We start from the raw sequence: 19,496 nt of genomic DNA on the forward strand, positions 1-19,496 counted from the left end.
TATATTTAGAAGGGGTAGATAAGTAGAGGAGACCAGCCAACAATTTTTGGTTCAATTGGTGTCGGATCATTTGTGTAGGGTGTTCATTTTGGGAAGAACCCGGGATCAAATCTCACGTCCCCACGTAAGCGAGAGCAGCGTGAGTCGGCAAGTGTTCTCGCCTCCCTCACACGCTGCACGCCTCCCAGGGTTTTTGGTCTTGTCCTCTCATAGAGGGGACCTATAGAGAAGTTGGAAACTTTTTAGGGGCTTTGAAATAATTACACCTTAATTTTTAAAGTAATAATTAAATAAATTCAAAGCGGTATTGTCACCGAAAAATTTACACACATCCACTAGACCTTATCATCTCAAGGGAATCGAACGGTCATGAAATGGCAAAATGGTAATTGTACAGTACTTTGTTCTGAAAGAACTGGCGAGCAAGAATATGCCTCTCTTCTTGTTGGACGCTTCTTGGACAATAAAGCCTTTGATATTCTACTTATTTTCCAAAATGCCATTCTCAAAAAGCTTAGTTAGGTCAAAGTTCAGTGTTCATATTTAAACATGTCCAAATGTTAATTTTTAATTATTAATATAAAAAATGACTATTTTGATCATCTTTTTATTGTTAACAATGGGGTGCAATTTTTATATGCGTAATAAATTATTTTATTTTTTTATTTGTTTGAAAAATATTATAAAAGAACTAATATAAATATATTTCATAAAATAAAATAGAGCCAAATTAAGACCTTGAGGTCATTTTGATTATTTAATTTTGCATGGTTACCATAGAATAATACATATAAATAAATACACCTTGAACCTAATTAGATAAATATTATAATTTCATAATAAATAAAAAAGGTGAAACATAATGTACATATTTTGTATATATATATATATATATATAAACATGTACCATTACTGGGAAATATATTGCATCTATTTACTGAACAAAGACAGTTGAGAATAAAATTTTCAAAATATTTAAATAAAAGATAAAAAATATCATTTTTCAATAAATTTAATAATTTAGTATAATAACCTATAATCAATCATAATTAACTCATAAAAGAACTTTCAAATTATATGTGAAAAATAAAATTCTAAGAACAAGATTGAGACAATAAAAAAAACTCAAATTCAAAATTTGTTGGAATCAATGATGATAATGGATCACTGATTATGGGTGTGAGGTTTCAGTTTAAATCTTAGTTTTCATTTAAGGGTGTGCAGGTTGGACGATTAATTTCCAGCTTAGCCGTGCATATGAAAAAAAAATTTAAAATAAATGGTTTTTTTTTTAAGCATGAATGTCTAATTTTAAGTTCTCATTTTTTCTTTCACTCAATTATATTTTTGCCCTTATGTATTACATGAGCAATATTGTGTGTGAGTATCTATAATTAAAAATTTCAAAGACAGGAAAACAAATCATTTATCATAAAAGATAATAATTAAAAAGAAAAGAAAACGGAAAATTCGAGATTACACAATAAAATGAGACAAATTTACAAAAAAGGTACATGGTTGAAAAGTGAAAACCAGAGAAGATCAAACTCCCAAAAAACAAAAACCTCGACCAAAATTCTCAATGGCATCATCCGTAAATATCCTCATCAACGAGCCCACTTTCCAAATCCCATCACTATATAAACCCTTCCTCCCAATCTCGCTTTGCTGACGTATGAACCAGACGAGGTCCTCGCCGGAGATTTACCGAGCTTGGTCCCCGGCGGCGGTGGCATCAGCGTCGGCGGCGGATGGAAGGTGGGTGGCGATGCTGAGGCAGCTGATCGGCCAGGTCGAGGAGCTCTGGGAGCTCTACGGTCCTCGTAGCCTCGATCGTGATGAAAGGTATCTTCTATCAATCTCTATCTCTCTCTCTCTGTTGCTCTGATTGTTTGGAGGTTTTAATCGATTTAGAGATCTGTGAATTGTTTGGATTTCTTGATTTCTTTGCTTTCTTCTCGTGTTTCATTTGTTTGTCTTGGAATTTTTCTTGTGGTGATGGTTCCTAGGGCTCCGATTGCTTCTTCGATCATCCTTTTTTTGATTTGAATCTATGTTTTCTTGCGATTCTCGTGGTCGATTGGGGGTTTTGTGTTTGATCCTTGATTCTATTTTCCAATGTTATTCTTTGAATTCGTTTTATCAAGTTTCAATTATTTTGCCAAATTAGCCGGGACTTTGTGTTTTATGACTCTATTTACCTGATAAGTTATTTAAAATGTATTTTTTTTTCCGTCTGAATGTTGATTTGTTATGTTATTTAATTGTAGGATATGAATCTAAACATGATGTATTGGTAAAGATTTTGTAATTCAGATTGAAGAAAATTTTTGTGTACATGACTGGATTTTGTTTGGACTTTGGAAGCTAAATTAGTTATATCTTTTTGTATCCATTGATTATACTATGTACAATGACTATAAGCTCTAGGTATATGGCAAAAAAAGGTTTGCAAATTTAGGCCTTTTTAAGTATGCATCATTATGTTTTCTTATGAAATTGTGTAATACATTTTGTGATGTTGTAATAATCTCATTGACTAATACATTATTTGAAAAAGGTGCTATAGAAATTCAACAATCTTATTGAGAAGAAATGGTTAACTTTCATCATGCTATTTGGGTCACTTCAGTCTTGCTTCATTTTGAAGATATTGTTATTAAATTACCATATTTTGTTCAGATGTTTTTCCAGTTTAAGTTCCTTTTTGTTCTTGATCAAACCTCCAATTTGGAAGTGAATTTATTTGATCCAGATTTTGAAGTGATCTTCATCAGTTAAAATTGACCATTTTGACTGATATACCCGAAGCCTTGTCCTAGATGTATTGTAGTGTATACCATGGTACAAGTGTTTGACTTTATTAATCAGTGCAATGTTGAATTTTGTGTGGAGTTCTTTGGAGTGAAAGAGAAAACAACAATTAAGTTATTTTAGAAAAAGCTACTGAGCATAGAATCTTTCAGTATATGATGATTTAAATTTGGACCACAATTTTTGGTGCATTTGCCTTTGCAAAAGTTATTTTGATTTAGTGGTTGTGCCGGGTCTATTTTGTTAGGTTTATCGTTGGATTTTGGAGACTTGGAGTTTTCTTTTGCGTTGTTTGAATTATCTAATATGGTAAAACTGTACAAAGTAGGTTTCTCTATTTTCCCAGAATCTCAAATGTTGGCCTGTTTATCTTTTCCTCCTTGGTAGGCTATTAGTTTTATAAAATAGAAGTAGCTATTATTATCACTGTCACGAAATAAGGCTTACCCAATGTTACCAGGATCGCTACAACCCCCTTGGAACCACAAACCAGTTCGTGCGATCTGGATCGTGGTTCGTTTAAGTTCTGGGGACGTTAGGAACGCGAATTGGTTCCATGAAAGAAACGATCCAAGAGTTTGAAGAAATTAAGGGAGCATGAGTTTGAAAGATAGGAAAGGCAATGCTTCTAAAGTTTTAAACTTAAGACAAATGTGAAGCTTAAAGCCACCAAAGAGAAGAGAAGAAGGTTGCTATGAGTTGCTCAAATATGAAGCTTAAGCTTGCCAAATATGAGAAAGAGGGAAAGGTACCACTAGTTGCTCAGATATGGTGCTTAAAACCACCGAAGATGAGAAGAAGAAAAGAAGGCTAAGGTTGATATTAGGCATGATTTTTGAGTTTTGATTGTATTTGTTTTTCATAGAATTTGAATGGTTTTTTTAGTGTAACTAGGATGTATAGGAAGAATAAAATAGGTTGGAATAAAACAAAGAATAAATGACAAAGGGAAGAGACAAGCAAGAGCAATTCTCTTTAGTGGATAGAAAATCAATGTCTTGAATTTTTAAAAACTTATAGTAGTGGTGGAAAATCAATGAGAAAAAAAGTGAAAAATAAATGGGGTGGAAAAACCAAGAATCCAAGTTCCAAAACAATAAACTAGGCCATGATGTAGCTAGAGCCTATGCCTTGGTTCAATTATGAATGCCATTAAAGTTACACTTACACAACAATAACAATGCAAAAAATAACCAATAGTCAAAATCTCTAGAGAATTAATTACATATTAATGAAAACTAATGACCTTTCATCTCCTAATAGAAATTCTTAGTCTCTCTTTTTTAATGAATTACATATTAATGAAAACTAGTGACCTTTCATCTCCTAATAGAAATTCTTAGCCTCTCTTTTTTAATGAATTACATATTAATGAAAACTAGTGACCTTTCATCTCCTAATAGAAATCCTTAGCTTTTTAGTCCGAGAGTAGAAGTGTAGAACACTCTTTTTTCCCTCTCACAACCATCTTTGCAGGCAAATAGTAATGGTGTTTGGTAAAAGAAGAAAGGAGCATCTCGTTGCAGATTCAAATGATTCAAGTGATGATGATAGTCCACAAATGATTCAAGCAACTAAGAAAGCAACAACAACAACTAAGAAGTGTTTTCATAATATTAATGCAACTGAACATGTTATTAGACCTTTATATTTATCTTAAACTTTCATATTAATTTTAAAACTTATGCAATGTTATGTCTCATATTAGCATTTTGTGGTAATATTTCAACTTTCAATGTTAAGTAAATCAACTCAAACTTTATTCATACAAAATTGTTTATATTTTACAAAGATTTTTATCCTAAAACTATTATGAAGCGTACCACGACCCGAAATATCGTACCAATTAAGCCTACCCCCTTCGTACCATAAAATTTCCAAGTTAGGTACCCAGCTCCCGTTTTCGTACCACGTACCAAGACGTACCCCGTTCCTGGTAACTTTGGGCTTACCTCCTAATCTTCTTAAGCTAGTATGGCCAATGTTCTGCTGAATCTTATCCTCTTACCACACATATGTTTAATGTGCTAAATTAGTAGCTTCTTCGTTAAATTTTTTTTTTTTTTTAGAAAAAAAGCTCTTGGAGCGTATTATTTATGATGCATGTTATTTCACTTTTTTTTTGGGTTCAAATACTAGTTGTCTTGATGGTGTCAGCTTGTTTTTCTTCTTTTAACAACTTCGACATGATAAACCTCAACAATATGCAGATTATTGTGATAAATGTGTCATAACTCTGTGGATGAGTAAATATACATCTCAACTGATCTTCAACTTTAAACTCAATCATGCTAAGGTGCCCAAATAAATATATATATATATATGTAAATTCCACTGGAGTGACTAATATAGAGCAGCGTTTTGATCAGGTAAGTTAGCTTAGCTAAGGGATTCTTAGTAATAACCTCCGCATAGGATGTATTGACAGATTACCTGTTTCAAAAGCATTCCAGTGTGAACTCAATTTCAAACTTAGATGATTTGAGTTTGAGGCTGTTGGATACTGTTTTTTTTTTATTTGGTAGATGGAAAATAAGTCTAGAAGAGAAATCAGTTAATTTTGAAATATTTATTTTAAGCATTATTATTTATGTCAAAGCTTGGTCAACCTCAGGCAAAAGTTCTCTTCAAAAAAATTTTTACTCCAAAACTCTAGCCTAGCTTTAAATTTTTCCAATCCCCAAACGAATTTCCCCGTAAGACTAATTGTAGCCGCCTCAATTAATGTTTTGGCCTCGGCTTCATTGTGTGAAACCTTGAGACAATTGCCTTCAAGTTCTTCTGATCTTAATTTAGTTTTGGACTACTGACCTGCAATGAATTACAAATGGTGCAGATATTGAGAAAGAGTACTAGCGGGTGGAGGGTTTATGTGCGACCATTGTTGGTGAGCAATCCAAGGCTAAACTTTCTTAGCAATTTTTTGTTTCTGTAGAAGTGTTTGATTCCTCTGTCAGTCATTTGCAATTTTGTTCATGTTAGGACCATTGCTTTTAGTGTACTAATCTTTTTGTGATCTTGTTATAGTCATAATGGAATCTGGATTTCAGATATTACCTTCTTTCTACAGACATGTTTTTGCTCATATCAAACTAAGGAGTCATCTTTGAGCAACCACGGTGATTGCGTCCCTGAAGCCCTTTGCCTTTAAAGCACTCTTAAAAGTGAGACGTGGTTAATATTAGATTCGTAGATGGAGATTGAATGGCTATTTAATATCATAGTTCTTTGCTTAGTTTTGAGTGAGGAAGTGTATTTTTTGCTTTTATTTTTGGGATGAAGCTAAAAATCTTGTAGCAGATGCACTGTCTAAAAATGAAGGTATGATAATTTAAGCAATTATGGGATATACATTATTCCTGACCAGCTGCTAGCAGCTATTAAATCTTCTTGGCAAGAATATGCAGTGTTTAAGAAATTAATTGCAGATTTAATTGAAAACCCTGCCACACCCCAAAATTTAGTTGCCACAATGAAGAATTAAGAAGAAAGGGTAAGTTAGTGGTGAGAAAATCAGATCCTCTTAAGACCAAAATCCTGGAGCTCTATCATAACTCAGCTATGGGTGGTCATTCAGGTGTGATAGCTATTGTAAAAAGGATAGCTTCCATATTTTATTGGAAGGGTTTGTGGGGTACTATTAGAAATTATATTTAAAGATGTCTGAATTGCCAGCAGAATAAGTATGAGAATGTAGCTACACTAGGGAAATTGCAACCCTTACCTCCACCTGCAGGGATTTTCACTGATATTACTATGGACTTCATAGAAGGTCTACCCAAATCTACACGAAAGTCTGTGATAATGGTAGTTGTTGATAGATTGACAAAATTTGTGCATTTTGTGTGATTATCTCATCCCTATACAGCCAAAGATGTGGTCGTGGCTTTCCTGAACAACATATATAAACTACATGGGCTGCCTAGAATCATTTATGACAGAGACACCATCTTCACTAGTAATTTCTGGCAAGAGTTCTTCAAGTTACAATAGGTATCATTTCATTTATCCACAACATATCACCCGCAAACCGATGGCCAAAGTGAAGTGGTTAATAGGTCCTTGGAGACCTATTTAAGGTGCATGACTAGTGAGATTCCAAATAAATGGTTAAGATGGCTGAGTCTTGCAGAGTATAGGTACAATACCTCTTACCATTCCACAATTAAGATGATTCCATATCAGGCCCTATATGGAGTTCCTCCACCAATACACATTCCTTATATTCTTTGAGACTCTAAGATTGAGAGTGTGGATGTCTTCATGAGGAGCCGGGGAAATTGCCATTGAAGTCCTCAAACATCAATTGGTTAGAGCAGCAAATCAAATGAAGCAAATTGCCAATGGGAAGAGAACTCAGCGCTAGTTTCAAAAGGATGATTTGGTTTTATACTTGAATTGTAACAATTTTATACTGAAACCCCCGCTCACCCCCTTTGGTTCCGCCACTGGGAAGAACACATTGTTACAATTCTATAATAATAATAATAATAATAGTAAAACCTAAATCCAAGTATAAATATTAAGCCAAAAAAACTAAAACTTGAAGACAAAATTTAAACTTTCCGCTCTAAAAATTAATTTCTTTGTCCAAATAACAAAAAGTCATATCATTCAATACGTTATACTCTTAAGGTTTCAAACCAAACACAAAATTGAACATCAAGTTCAACTTGAAAGAAAAAAATCTAATAAAAAGAGAAGTGGATTTACACCCCAAAGCAACCAATCGAGAGCGAGGGAGTAGTCGTTGGCCGGTTGCCGGACGGCGAGGAGGCCACAAGGCATGAAGGAACTACGAAGCATAACTCTTGTTGGCTAGGGTTTTGGAGGAAAAGGCAAGGATAGAGAAAACGGGTCTTATGCGGATTCGGGCGCACAAACCAAAACCCGCCAACGAGAATCCGAAATCCTCTACCTCTTAGTTATTTCGAATTTCAAATAATAAAAACCAATATTTTTCCCATTGTCTTGTTTAATTATATATTTCGAATTTGAAATGAAGAAATAAACAAGTGATGCGCTTCGTCAGAAATCCTTAACGAATTCCTCGTCAGAGGTCACCTGAAACAAAAGAGTAAAGTGGAGAAAGGGAATTGTACCAAACCGAATCCCAAAGTTCTGGATACAAGTACAAAACAATAGGGATAACTAATAGTAAGAAGAAGTGGATGGCTAAGATTGGTGACTTATACACGTGTCATCATCCCATGGCTCCTGCTGATTCGACCTTTAAACAAAACAGGATTCTATATCTTCAGATTATAACAACCCCTCCCTCTTAACTGGCTCTTTGTCCTCAAGGAGTAAAAGTTGGGTATCTCTTCTGAACATCATCAGCCCATTTTCAGGTAGCGTCTTCAGGATCTTCGCCACTCCACTGTATTGGCCATTGTGTACAAGCTTGGTTCCTGTGTTTCACAAACCTTTTGCTCTTCACCCCCACTGGTTGCTTGTCTCGGCCCTTTATGCTTTGCTTGTTTAAAGGTTTGGGATGGTTTTATAAAGTATGGTATAGTATGGTATGGTATGGTAAATGAGGTTGTAAACCATTCTTTGTTTGGGACAAAGGTAGAGTAAATGAAGGTTTTTGAACCATGTTGTGCTTGGTTTGAAGGTAAGGTAAGGTAAAGTTATATATTAAAATTACAAAAAAGCCCTTTGAATGTTAAAATATATACATATCAAACATAACTTCTTAATAATATATTTTTATTTATTACAATTAAGTAATAATCATAAATGGTAAAACTTTAATCAAGTGAAACAAAATTCTTAGTTTGGAGTGAGTTAAAATATAAGGAATGTATGTAATTATTAAAAGTGTAAAAGGGCATTTTAGTCAAGTGAAAATATAAAACCCTCCCAACCCCCCAATTTGGAGGGTTAAGAAGTGGGTAAAATGGAGGTTCTCAAACCTCCATTTTACCCCCCATTTTACCCCCATAAACCATACCATGTAAAAAACCTTGGATCCAAGCAAGGTTTATGTAAAACCATACTTTACAAAACCATGCAAAACCTCCAAACAAGCAAGGCATTAGGATGGATGGTAGAGTGGTGGATACCTTGTGAGAATAATGTGTCGGTTTGAGCAAGGAAACATGGAACACATTGTGAATTTTGGAATTCTCTAGTAACTTCAAGCGATATACCACTAGTCCAATCTTTTCTTCTACTAGGAAAGGGCCATAATACCTCTTATGTTGTTTACTGTGACTTCTTGTGATTGAATGCTGAATATGGGGTTGTAATTTAAGCAAAACCATCCTTTTGAAACTGCCACTCAGTTCTCTTCCCATTGGCAATTTGCTTCATTTGATTTGCTGCTCTAGCCAATTGATGTTTGAGGACTTAAATGGCAGTTTCCCAGCTCCTCATGAAGACATCCACACTCTCGATATTAGAATCTCGAGGAATATAAGGAATGTGTATTGCTGGAGGAACTCCATATAGGTAAGAAGTATTGTACCTATACCTTGCAAAACTCAGTCATTTGGAACCATTCACTTGGAATCTCACCAGTCATGCACCTTAAATAGGTCTCCAAGGACCTATTAACCACTTCACCCTTGGCACCGAAAAGGTTGCTGCTAGGCTGGCCCTATAGTTGCCAAAGCTTCTCCGACAGTCCGAGGGAAAGCCTCCCTTTCTAGCAAAAAAAAATTCAATGTAGTTCTTCAGCCCCCGTTACCTCAGACTCAGACTTACTGCCTAGTCACTTAGTCACCGACATAGCGACGCTTATATGCTGTGAAGTTTGAAGAAGAGACTCAAGAGTGGACTGTGATCCTATGAACAAGCAAGGCTGCAAAGCTTCAAAGATGAAGACGTAGAAGAGTCAAACTGATGGCTTCCAGTTTAATGATGTCGTGGGCCCGTGGGTGTTTAAGTTTGGATCCGAATCCTATAAGATTAACCACAATATCGGATTTTCGGATTTAAAGTTTGATTCGAATCCAATACCCAATATCTCTCTTCTCAGCCTTTAGACTCAGCCCTCAGGTTGGAATGATCTCTTCTAAGTTCTCTTGCAGCCTTGTTGATCTCTGATTGAATGATTGTCAGTCTAAGAGTCTTCTCTTGCTTTTAGCTCAAAGGCTCAAAGTCTCTCTTCTCCTGCATAATCTTGTCTTGATTCTTGAGATTTCTCCAAAGTGTAAGACGTGTAAGTGTGTGTGTGTGTGTTTTTTTCAGGTTTTTGTTTGAATTAAATACTTGGATTTTGTGGTTTTTCATAGATTCATCACTAGTCATTGTTTTTTTTAAGAAAATCTCACATCTAGTCCAGATTTGGCTTTAAAAATGAGTAACAAGATTCTCATCAGGCCATATTTGTAAGTCTTTGTTGCTTTTGTTTAGAATTGTGCCACTAATTCACTATGTGCTTTTGATATTTGTTGACAATTAGCTTGTTAATTTTGTTGCATCACTAAGTCTTTGTTGACATTTGTTCACAGTTAATCTGCTACTTTGCAATTAGTTAATCATGAGGACACGAAAGTCTTTCCAACCAATTACTAGATGAAAAAAAAATAGTGGCAATCTAATCACCAAAACCCCTAAAATATTAACCAAAAATAAATAAATAAATATCAAGCAGTAGTTTTAATTGAAGAAACAAATGGTATCTTCATAATATAATTAGATTTGGATCATTTGATAGAAGGGAACACTAATATACATGCATTCAGATGTTTTTTTTTCATGGTTTCCATTAATCAAGATCCAAGATAAATAGTTTAAGTTGTTAATATTGAAATTTTTTGAGTGATTCCTCATTAACCAAATTGTCTGCATACAATCGCCGTACATACACAAATGATCAGTTATGTAGATAGAAATCGAATCTTGACACACAAAACAATTACAGATAGCCACTTTCCACATTATTCTAGTGTTATTAATATTAACATTTTAAAATATAATAAGTAAATATATTATTCAAATGATTAAGGAAGGCGTTACTTGCCCTAGCACATCTCTAAGATGAGGACGTGGATGGATGAGAATGAGGAATTGGATGTAGATTTTTTTAATGTTTGACAAAGCAATAATGATGAATAAAAGAGTGGGTGAAGACCTTTTGTTGTTTGATTTGGTATGGATGAGGATGGATATGGAGTGAGGGCCACATTCTGGAAGATTTTAAGATTACCTTTTTATACATGATAGTGTTTGTGATTGAGCAACTTTGATTAATTAGCTCCAGTATCATGATTAATATAATTTGTTTTATTTTATAATAGATAATTATATTTAGTTAGGTTAAAAGTGAAATATTGTGTATGAATTGATTTGGAAATTAGTGAGATGACTAATGTGGTTAACTTTTTATGAGGTTTTTTAATTGATTTTATGAGGTTTACTTTTTGAAATAATTTGATAGTTTTGGTTTTCTAATTTTTTGAATGACCAATGAACCTTTTAGATGAGTTATGTTTCACAAAATTCCATTCTATATGTTCAAGTATTACATTATCTTACTCCTATTTTATGTAAATAAAATTTACAAATATTATTGGCTTTGAATGTCTAGCTACTATTTCCTTATACATGTTTACTTTGATCTTTGGATAGCATTCTATACTTATAAAGCCAATTGGCACTGGTTCTAGTTCAAGCATTCATAAATAGCTATTTTATGCTTTTCTTCCCATATATGTATTCAAATTTCAAAGTGTTGTTGTTTTAATCAAAAGTTATATTATCTCACTATATTACATTTTGAACAATTGCTTTTTTTGGAATTAATTTTTTTTATTTTATTTTTTACATTTTGAATCCCCCCAACCTATTAGTAAATCTTGGTTCCGCCACTGGTTCTTCCCTCAAAGTTAGTGAGAAATTTTGTTGTTTAATTTTTGTAGTTCATCTGTTTGATTTAAAACGGATATAGAAGGGAGAATTGGGAATTGAGCAAATGCGATGGAGAGCAGGAAAAGTGAGGAGAAAAGTATAGAACCAAGTTGCACTCCTTCATCGACAATGCGAAAGAAGGGATTGGAGATTGAAGGATATCCAATTGAAGGGTTGTCTATTGGTTGGCAAGAGACTTGTGTGATTTTTCCTACTCTTAAGACGGCATTTGATATTGGTAGATGCCCGCAACGAGCTATTTCTCAAGATTTTCTCTTCATTTCTCATAGCCATATGGATCACATTGTAAGATCAGTTCTCCTGTTTCACTATCATTTCACAAGTCCTGAGAGTTTCTTAGTATATACATGTTTACTATAAGCAAATTTTGACATATTTTCCCTTGTTTTGTATGTTTGTAGATGTATTAGAAGGTTATTGTTATTGGCTGCCTGATATTGTTGTTTTTCTAGGGAGGGCTCCCTATGTATGTTGCTACAAGAGGCTTGTATAGTATGAAACCACCAACTATTTTTGTCCCTGTATCTGTGAGAGAAAATGTAGAAAAACTTTTTGAAGTGCACAGAGTAATGCATCAATCTGAGTTGAAGCACAATCTTGTTGCCTTGGATATAGGTACCCTCAAACTTTATTGGAAAAATGTAATCAACTGTCTTGCTGAATTCAATTTCTTGATATTCTCCTCAACTTATTTACCCAGGGGAAGAGTTTCAGATGAGGAAAGACCTCAAAGTTAAAGCATTCAGAACTTATCATGTCATTCCAAGCCAGGTTATAGACATTCACGCTATGCTGGTTCAATTTTATAATCTATAATTATATTGAGCTAAAAACATGCTTTCCAATTTCATTCTCTAACTAAAATAGAAGTTCCACTTTGCGAATTCTGCAGGGTTATATCATTTATTCTGTGAAGCAGAAACTTAAGCAGGAATATGCAGGTCTGTCTGGAAATGAGATTAAGAACTTAAGGTTATCAGGTGTGGAGGTCTGTCTTTACTGGTTCTTCTATTGTATGGATAAGGTTTTTGTTAAAATTGTATTGAAGAGTTCATTTATCATTTAATTGGCAGGTAACTTATACCGTGTTATCACCTGAAATTGCCTTCACTGGGGATACTATGTCAGACTTTGTAGTTGATCCAGAAAATAGCGATGCATTAAGAGCACGAGTTCTTGTAATGGAGGTACTCTATTCATGATTAGTGAAATTGATTACCTTACCTCGTTTTGTGGCATTCATTTTTGAAATTCTGTAATTCTGAGCATCCTGCTGATAAAACTTGAATAATATAGACATTATCTAATACTTCAGGTGTTTTCATTTTTTGCATGACAAGTTGCATTAACATCATAGCTACTTATTTATGCTTTTTTAATCATGTTATTCTCCAAATATCATGTAGTAAACTATTTGTTGTGTGATGCTGGTGTCTAGAATTCATTTTGTGCTACAGACCTAACTTGTTAAATTCCAGCTATTGATATCATCTTGCATAAGGAATTTGCGTGAATTAGGAATGTACCTCCCTGTAGTGTTTGGGGACTGAACCATCTGGAATCAATGAGAGTCTTGTAGTTAAGCGGAGCACCTTCATTGGGGAATCATCTTTGATTCCCCAATATGTAATATAGTAAATGTTGTGCCATGGTTTCATTAAGGTTATGGACACTGAAATCTACTTACAAATGTTTTGGAGAATATTTACTTAAATGCCTTAAGCTTTTGTTTATTGAGGAATAATTGATCTACTAATCTCTATTCACAATTTATTATATCGAATTTTTTTTTTTAAAATTTTTTCATGTCAATAAATTCTAATGTTAATGAATTAGGAAATGATTGGTAAATGTAGCTTGACATTTTGTTTCACTTTTACTGAATTTTTGCTATCTAGCAGAGTACTTTTGTTGATGATGCTGTGACAATAGAGCACGCAAGAGATTATGGCCACACCCATTTGTTTGAGGTTATTTCTTTGCATTCCTGTTTTCCTGTCACAAATATCAGTTTCTTATATTCCTGAATGTTAGTCAAGATCTATTATTAACTTTCATATTAGCCTAACTCATCATCAGTTTCTTCATTAAATTGGCAGATTGCACACTATGCTGAAAGATTTCAAAACAAAGCAATCCTCTTAATTCATTTTTCAGCTCGTTACCAAGCAGATGTATGTCATCTCATTTCTACAATAACTGTATAATCTAAGTTCTATAAATTGGTTTACATCATTAAATTGTCATTAACTTTCATGTCAGGATGCATATTTTGCATGCTAGTCATCAATGATCCAGAGTTTTAAGTTATGCCACTGTGATTTCTTGTTCTTCAGGAAATTAAAGAAGCTATTGCTAAACTTCCACCATCTTTTTCTGGGTGAGTTTTTGCTCTGCTGGAAGGCATCTAACTGTTGCTTGTATGCTCATATCAATTTACTCATACACGACACGGAACCGACTTCACATGACTCGATAAACATCAGAATTCAGGAAGGGGAAGCACAAGTCATCAGAAATAAAAATGATATTTCATGCCTCATTCATAATTCTTTCTCACCCCTTTCTTTTATTGATTTGAAGCTGTAGTTGATGTCATACTTATGAGGAAACTTCTGAACTTCCATGGTTCTTGCCAATTGTATGAATTACATACTCTTGATCTATTTTGTTATCATCTTTGTATTGTATTTACATGTGATATTGGCTTCACTCTGGCTCTATTATATTTGAACATAGCTACTGCTTCTTCAGTGGCTTTTAATTAGTTTTACTTGAAAGGATTAAATACATTTATAGTATTATTTAAGTTAAATCAAGGAGAAATTGTCTTGAGATCCGAGTGTGATTTTTGTCTTGTTGAAAGATTTCTATGTTTTTTTTTTGTTCTTATCCAAGCCCCCCATGTTTGAAAAAATATTGAAATTCAAGAAGAAAACAAGCTTATCTTGATATAATATCCTAAAATCATGAGGGAATAAACTTGAGAAAATTTTTGTTTTTGTTCCCTAAATTTTACAAAAATAACTTTGTTATGTAACGACTTTGTGAGTGCTGCAAGCATTGGTGATCAGCACACTCATGTCAAGTCTTCTATTAAATTGTAGCCAACGACCCAAGTCAATGCCTTGGCATGCTTCACCATCAATGAGGAATTATCACTGTGATATAATAATGCATGTCTCTCACGGTTGAACATTCACCTTATTTGAAAGTATTGGACTAAATTATAACAATTAACAATTTTTTTTTTAAACAAATTCAATGTCATTAGAATTCTTTCCATGTTGTAATGATGTTGCCGCCTGCGGGGATTTCTTTGGGTAGGAAGTGGGGCAGTACGGGTATAGTAAATACCTCAATCCATCCCGCCCCATGTAGTACTGTAGATGTTGATGATGAAATACTGTTCATTACTATAGTCATATAATAGTATAGTATGTGTATATACATTAGAGCAGGGTGGTTATGGTATTTGATAGGCGAGATGGATCGGTGTATATGATAGGTGGGGCGGGGGCAGGGCCAATACCACCCCCCCTTCCTTTTGCCATCCCTTGGTGTAGGGTTTCTCCAAGCAGTCAGGGCAACCTAAAGAACCTCACAATTTTTTCGTATAGGGTTTCTCCAACGCTAATGGCCTAAGCAGTCAGGGCAGCCTAAAGAACCTATGCCATGTACAATTTTTTTCGTTAGAATTAAACCCTCAAACACAAATTCAGAGATATATAAATACATAACAAAATGGTATGGTAAGTTAATAACAAACTTATAGGGAAGTCTGATTTGGAAAATACAAATATTACAAAAGAATTGCGTGGAATAGGTTAACTTAAGATATGTTACCTTTTTTAACTAACGTCAGTTATGGTGAGATGAACTCTAAAAGTAGGATAAACTTATTTCTTTCCTTGCTTTGAATAAGAATCCTTCAATGTGACAATCTATTGGGTCCAACCTATTTGTTGCGTTGGATGAATAATTGGGCTCCAAGTCCATGATGAAAAAAAAAATGAAGCTATGTCAACAGTGGAGAAGATGGAGGGCAAGGAGGTAATTTCATAGGGTGAAGTAAGAAGAAAAGAGAGGAAGGAAGCTACCACAAAAGAACCCAAGTGAGAGGAGAAAGAGAAGAGATAGAGCTAGGACAAGGAGATCGGATGGCCAAACATCACCGGATCTCACTCAAACTCCCGGAGGAGACTCCTTGCAAGAAACCCTACCTATTGATTAGGTTTGATCCTTCCTTTACCTCTACTTGTTGTTTGTTAACCATCCTTGTTGATGATGATGGTGGTAATGTCATACAAATACCTCTTATGAATGTTGTTGCCTTTATGCATGTAAACCTCTAGTTAGCTAGAGAGGATCCATTGTCACTCATTATTGACCTAGTGGAAGCATGTTTAAGAGGCTCTAAGAAGTCCCGTAGTTTTTTCCTCGATTTATAGGGTTTTCACGCTAAAAATCGTTGTCTTGAATCGTCGTATGCTTGTTCATCTCATTCTAACAAGAATTGAGGGGTTTGATAGTGTTTTAAGCTTATTTTGAAACTTTGAAGACTTGTAGAACACTTGGGAGGACTTTTGAAGCCTCAAGGATTTTGCGCAAGATTGCCAGTGAAGCACGCGGGCTGTATACGGGCCGCGCAAGGTTGCCAGTGGAGCACGCGGGTGTTTCGCGATCGCATGAGACCCGTATATGAATAGTGATTTGCTACAGCGACTTCCACGCAGTTTTTCATTGTTCCAAAAACCGTTAAACCCCAACAGAATCCTGTTAAAGACCAGCTTTTCAAATGTGGAGTCTGGATCGACAGAAAAATATCCTGGCAAAGGTAAAAGATGAATAGAAAAAAATGAGCACACAAAAGTGAATAGATGATAACTACTACTTGGGTAGGTATGCGGCATTGAACCAATACCTATTACTTTACTCAATCAACAATAAACTAATAATGTATAACATATTACTGAGCCTTGTAAGAAGAATAATAAAAAAGAATGATAATAGAAATGACTAGACCCACAAGCTTAAGCACAACTAAAAATGGTGGCAACAAAAGTACTTTTAAAAAAAAATAACAGCAATAAAGATGGACACATAATTTACGTGGAAAACCTTGGGTAAAAACCACGGGCAAGGTAGAAGAATTTCATTATAGTGGAAAATAGGAGTTACAAGCTTTATATTAACAAGGAGAACACCAACTTATTCTCTCCTGTAATAAAAGGAACACAAACCCTCTATTTTTTTTTTTCTTCTCACTATTTTTCCCCACTTTCTTTCTCACCCTCACTCTTCTTCAGCTGGATTGGTGCAATGAAAATGTCCCTCATTCCCTCTATTTATAGCAAAGAGGAATGGGGATTAGCTCACCTAATCTAAAGATTTGGTGAGGATTAGGTGAAGATATAAATATATATATGTTATAAATATATATATTATAAATGGATAGCTATATTGATCCTACATGTGAAGATCACACTCATCGTAGCAATCATCTAGAAACACTGTAGTAGCCGCAATACTATAGCGACCACGTGTATGCATCGCTACTATTCCACCTACCAGGGCATTTTGGACCGTCGGATCAAATCGATCCTAGCTGTTTATTCAACCCTTGTAACCTATAAATACCCCCACTCATTTGTATATTTTGGATAAGAAGAGAAAGAAAAGAGAGAGAAATAAAGAAGAGGGAAGAAAAAGAAGAGGTGAATTTAGAAGGGTTTTTGATAAATTTTCTGGCTTTCTATTCTTATTACTATCTTTGCATTTATATAATATTCTTAACACGTTATCAGCACGAACTTTGCTCATATGGCTTTAATTTTCCTGGCCTCATCTAATATATATCTTATATGTGGAATCTATTTTTAACACTAAAAGAAGGGAGGTCCGGCAGGTAACATAATACTGCTAGCAAACCATACATTTTATTTAATTCATAATTTTAGTCAACCATACATATATAGGATTTTCTTAGAAGCATACATAAATAACATACAGTACAAATGTCACTGAGGCTAACAATACTAGTACATCTAAAATAAACATGAAAAACAATAATATTAATATTACAATGAGTGTTTTCCATCAAATCCAAATCATCTAGCATGGTCTTCTCCAAGTTTGTCATGGCGATCCTCGATCCAGGCAATCGTTGACAAAATTAGGTAAAAGTCCATTGGGCCTTTTTCTCTTCTCCGTTGGCCCTTCTCTCTCCTCCGTCGGACCCTTCGATTTTCTCCATCGGCCGGCTTCTCTCCGTCAGCCCCTATTCCCTTCTCTCCCTTATCTTTCTTTCTTCTTCCCTCTTAACTCATACTCACTTTCAAACAAAACTTCATACCCAATTCTATAATAATTGCAGCGTTTGAACAGTACCGTATATGAATAGTACCATATATGAACAACACCGTAAGTATATACAGTATCGTATATAAGATTTATATTTTATTATGTACTCTCTATTCTAATTACCTGCTATATTATTATTTTGAAAAAATGGCAAATATCGTAAAAAGAGAATTTGAGATCCTTCAAATCTCAAGGAGCAATTATATATCCTGGAGCCTCGATATCAAGTTCCATTTGAAAGCAAGGAACCTAAGCGAAACTATTGAGGCTAATAACAATGAGCTTAATGATAATAAGGCGAAAGCCTTAATATTTATAAAGCATCATATTGATGATGGCCTGAAGAATGAATATATGACTATTAAGGATCCACGGGAATTGTGGTTATCCCTGAGGTAATGATTTGAACATCTCAGAATGGTCTACTTGCCCAAAGCACGTAATGATTGGTCAAGCCTCAGGTTTCAAGACTTTAAAAGCGTGTAAGAATATAATTCCGAGCTATTTAAAATTGTTTCAGTGCTTCGTCTCTGTGGAGAAACAGTGACGGAAGGTATGATGCTCGAGAAAACATTTACAATATTTCACACAGGAAATGTTATATTACAACAATAATATAGAGAAAAGAATTTCACAAAATTTTCTGAATTAATTTCTTGTCGTTGTGGCGGAGCAAAATAATGAATTGTCGATGCAGAATCATCAATCTTGACCATCTGGATCAGCACCACTGCAAAAAATTAATTTTGCGCAAAGAAGATGGCGTGGTCGCGGTATTGGTTTTAAAAACCACGATAGACGAGGATATTATGGTGGTCGAGGATGACGCGGTCATGATGGGGGCCAAAATAATATCGGACCACGCGATAGCAAAATTGATGTACATCAATAAAAGCAATAAAGCCACAAGATGGGGTCAGAGACAAAGAAGAATACTTGCTATCGTTGTGGCATGGAAGGCCATTGGTCTAGAATTTACAGGACCCCTAAACATTTTATCCATCTTTACCAAGAATCACTTAAAAATAAGAAAGGTAAAGATATTAAGGCAAATTTTGCTGACAACCCTATAGTTGATCCAATTGAGAATAATTCTATAAATAATTTAAATATAACTGAAAATACATATTTAGATATGTCAGATTTCCTTATAGACTAATTTGTAATATGTCTTTATGTTTTATTAAACTATGTTTTTCTTCTGTTTTGTTAGAATATGGCTGATGATGAATGCATTATTGATTGCGGGACAACGCATACTATTTTGACAAGAAAAATATATTTTATATCCTTATCAATGAGAAAGGCATGTATAACCACAATAGCAGAGTCATCAAACCTGGTTGAAGGTTCTGGAGAAGCAGCATTGATGTTGCCAAATGGGCATCCTTGCAGATGAAAAATGCTCTATATTCCTTAAGTTTAGGAGGAACTTTTTA

The 19,496-nt window shown here is 34.5% G+C and overlaps 1 protein-coding gene across 1 annotated transcript; it reads left to right on the forward strand.

Moving 5' to 3' along the window:
* The first annotated feature begins 1,680 nt into the window (after positions 1 to 1,680).
* LOC120270519 (tRNase Z TRZ1-like) lies at positions 1,681 to 14,467 on the forward strand. Its single transcript, XM_039277551.1, has 9 exons — positions 1,681 to 1,845; positions 11,685 to 11,979; positions 12,147 to 12,309; positions 12,395 to 12,465; positions 12,587 to 12,682; positions 12,768 to 12,881; positions 13,596 to 13,664; positions 13,794 to 13,868; positions 14,031 to 14,467. Exons 2-9 carry the CDS (start codon positions 11,743 to 11,745, stop codon positions 14,076 to 14,078), a joined length of 873 nt encoding a protein of 290 aa, XP_039133485.1. The 5' UTR covers positions 1,681 to 1,845; positions 11,685 to 11,742; the 3' UTR covers positions 14,079 to 14,467.
* The last annotated feature ends 5,029 nt before the right edge of the window (positions 14,468 to 19,496 follow it).

Source organism: Dioscorea cayenensis, chromosome 10, assembly GCF_009730915.1.
Source record: "Dioscorea cayenensis subsp. rotundata cultivar TDr96_F1 chromosome 10, TDr96_F1_v2_PseudoChromosome.rev07_lg8_w22 25.fasta, whole genome shotgun sequence".
NCBI lineage: Eukaryota > Viridiplantae > Streptophyta > Magnoliopsida > Dioscoreales > Dioscoreaceae > Dioscorea > Dioscorea cayenensis.

Excerpts from the sequence above, each read along its gene's own strand:
- LOC120270519 (XM_039277551.1), top strand. The coding sequence starts at position 11,743 with ATGGAGAGCAGGAAAAGTGAGGAGAAAAGTATAGAACCAAGTTGCACT. Across the intron at positions 12,466-12,586 it reads ATCATGTCATTCCAAGCCAG|GGTTATATCATTTATTCTGT; the intron begins GTTATAGACATT and ends CGAATTCTGCAG. Across the intron at positions 12,683-12,767 it reads TAAGGTTATCAGGTGTGGAG|GTAACTTATACCGTGTTATC; the intron begins GTCTGTCTTTAC and ends TTTAATTGGCAG.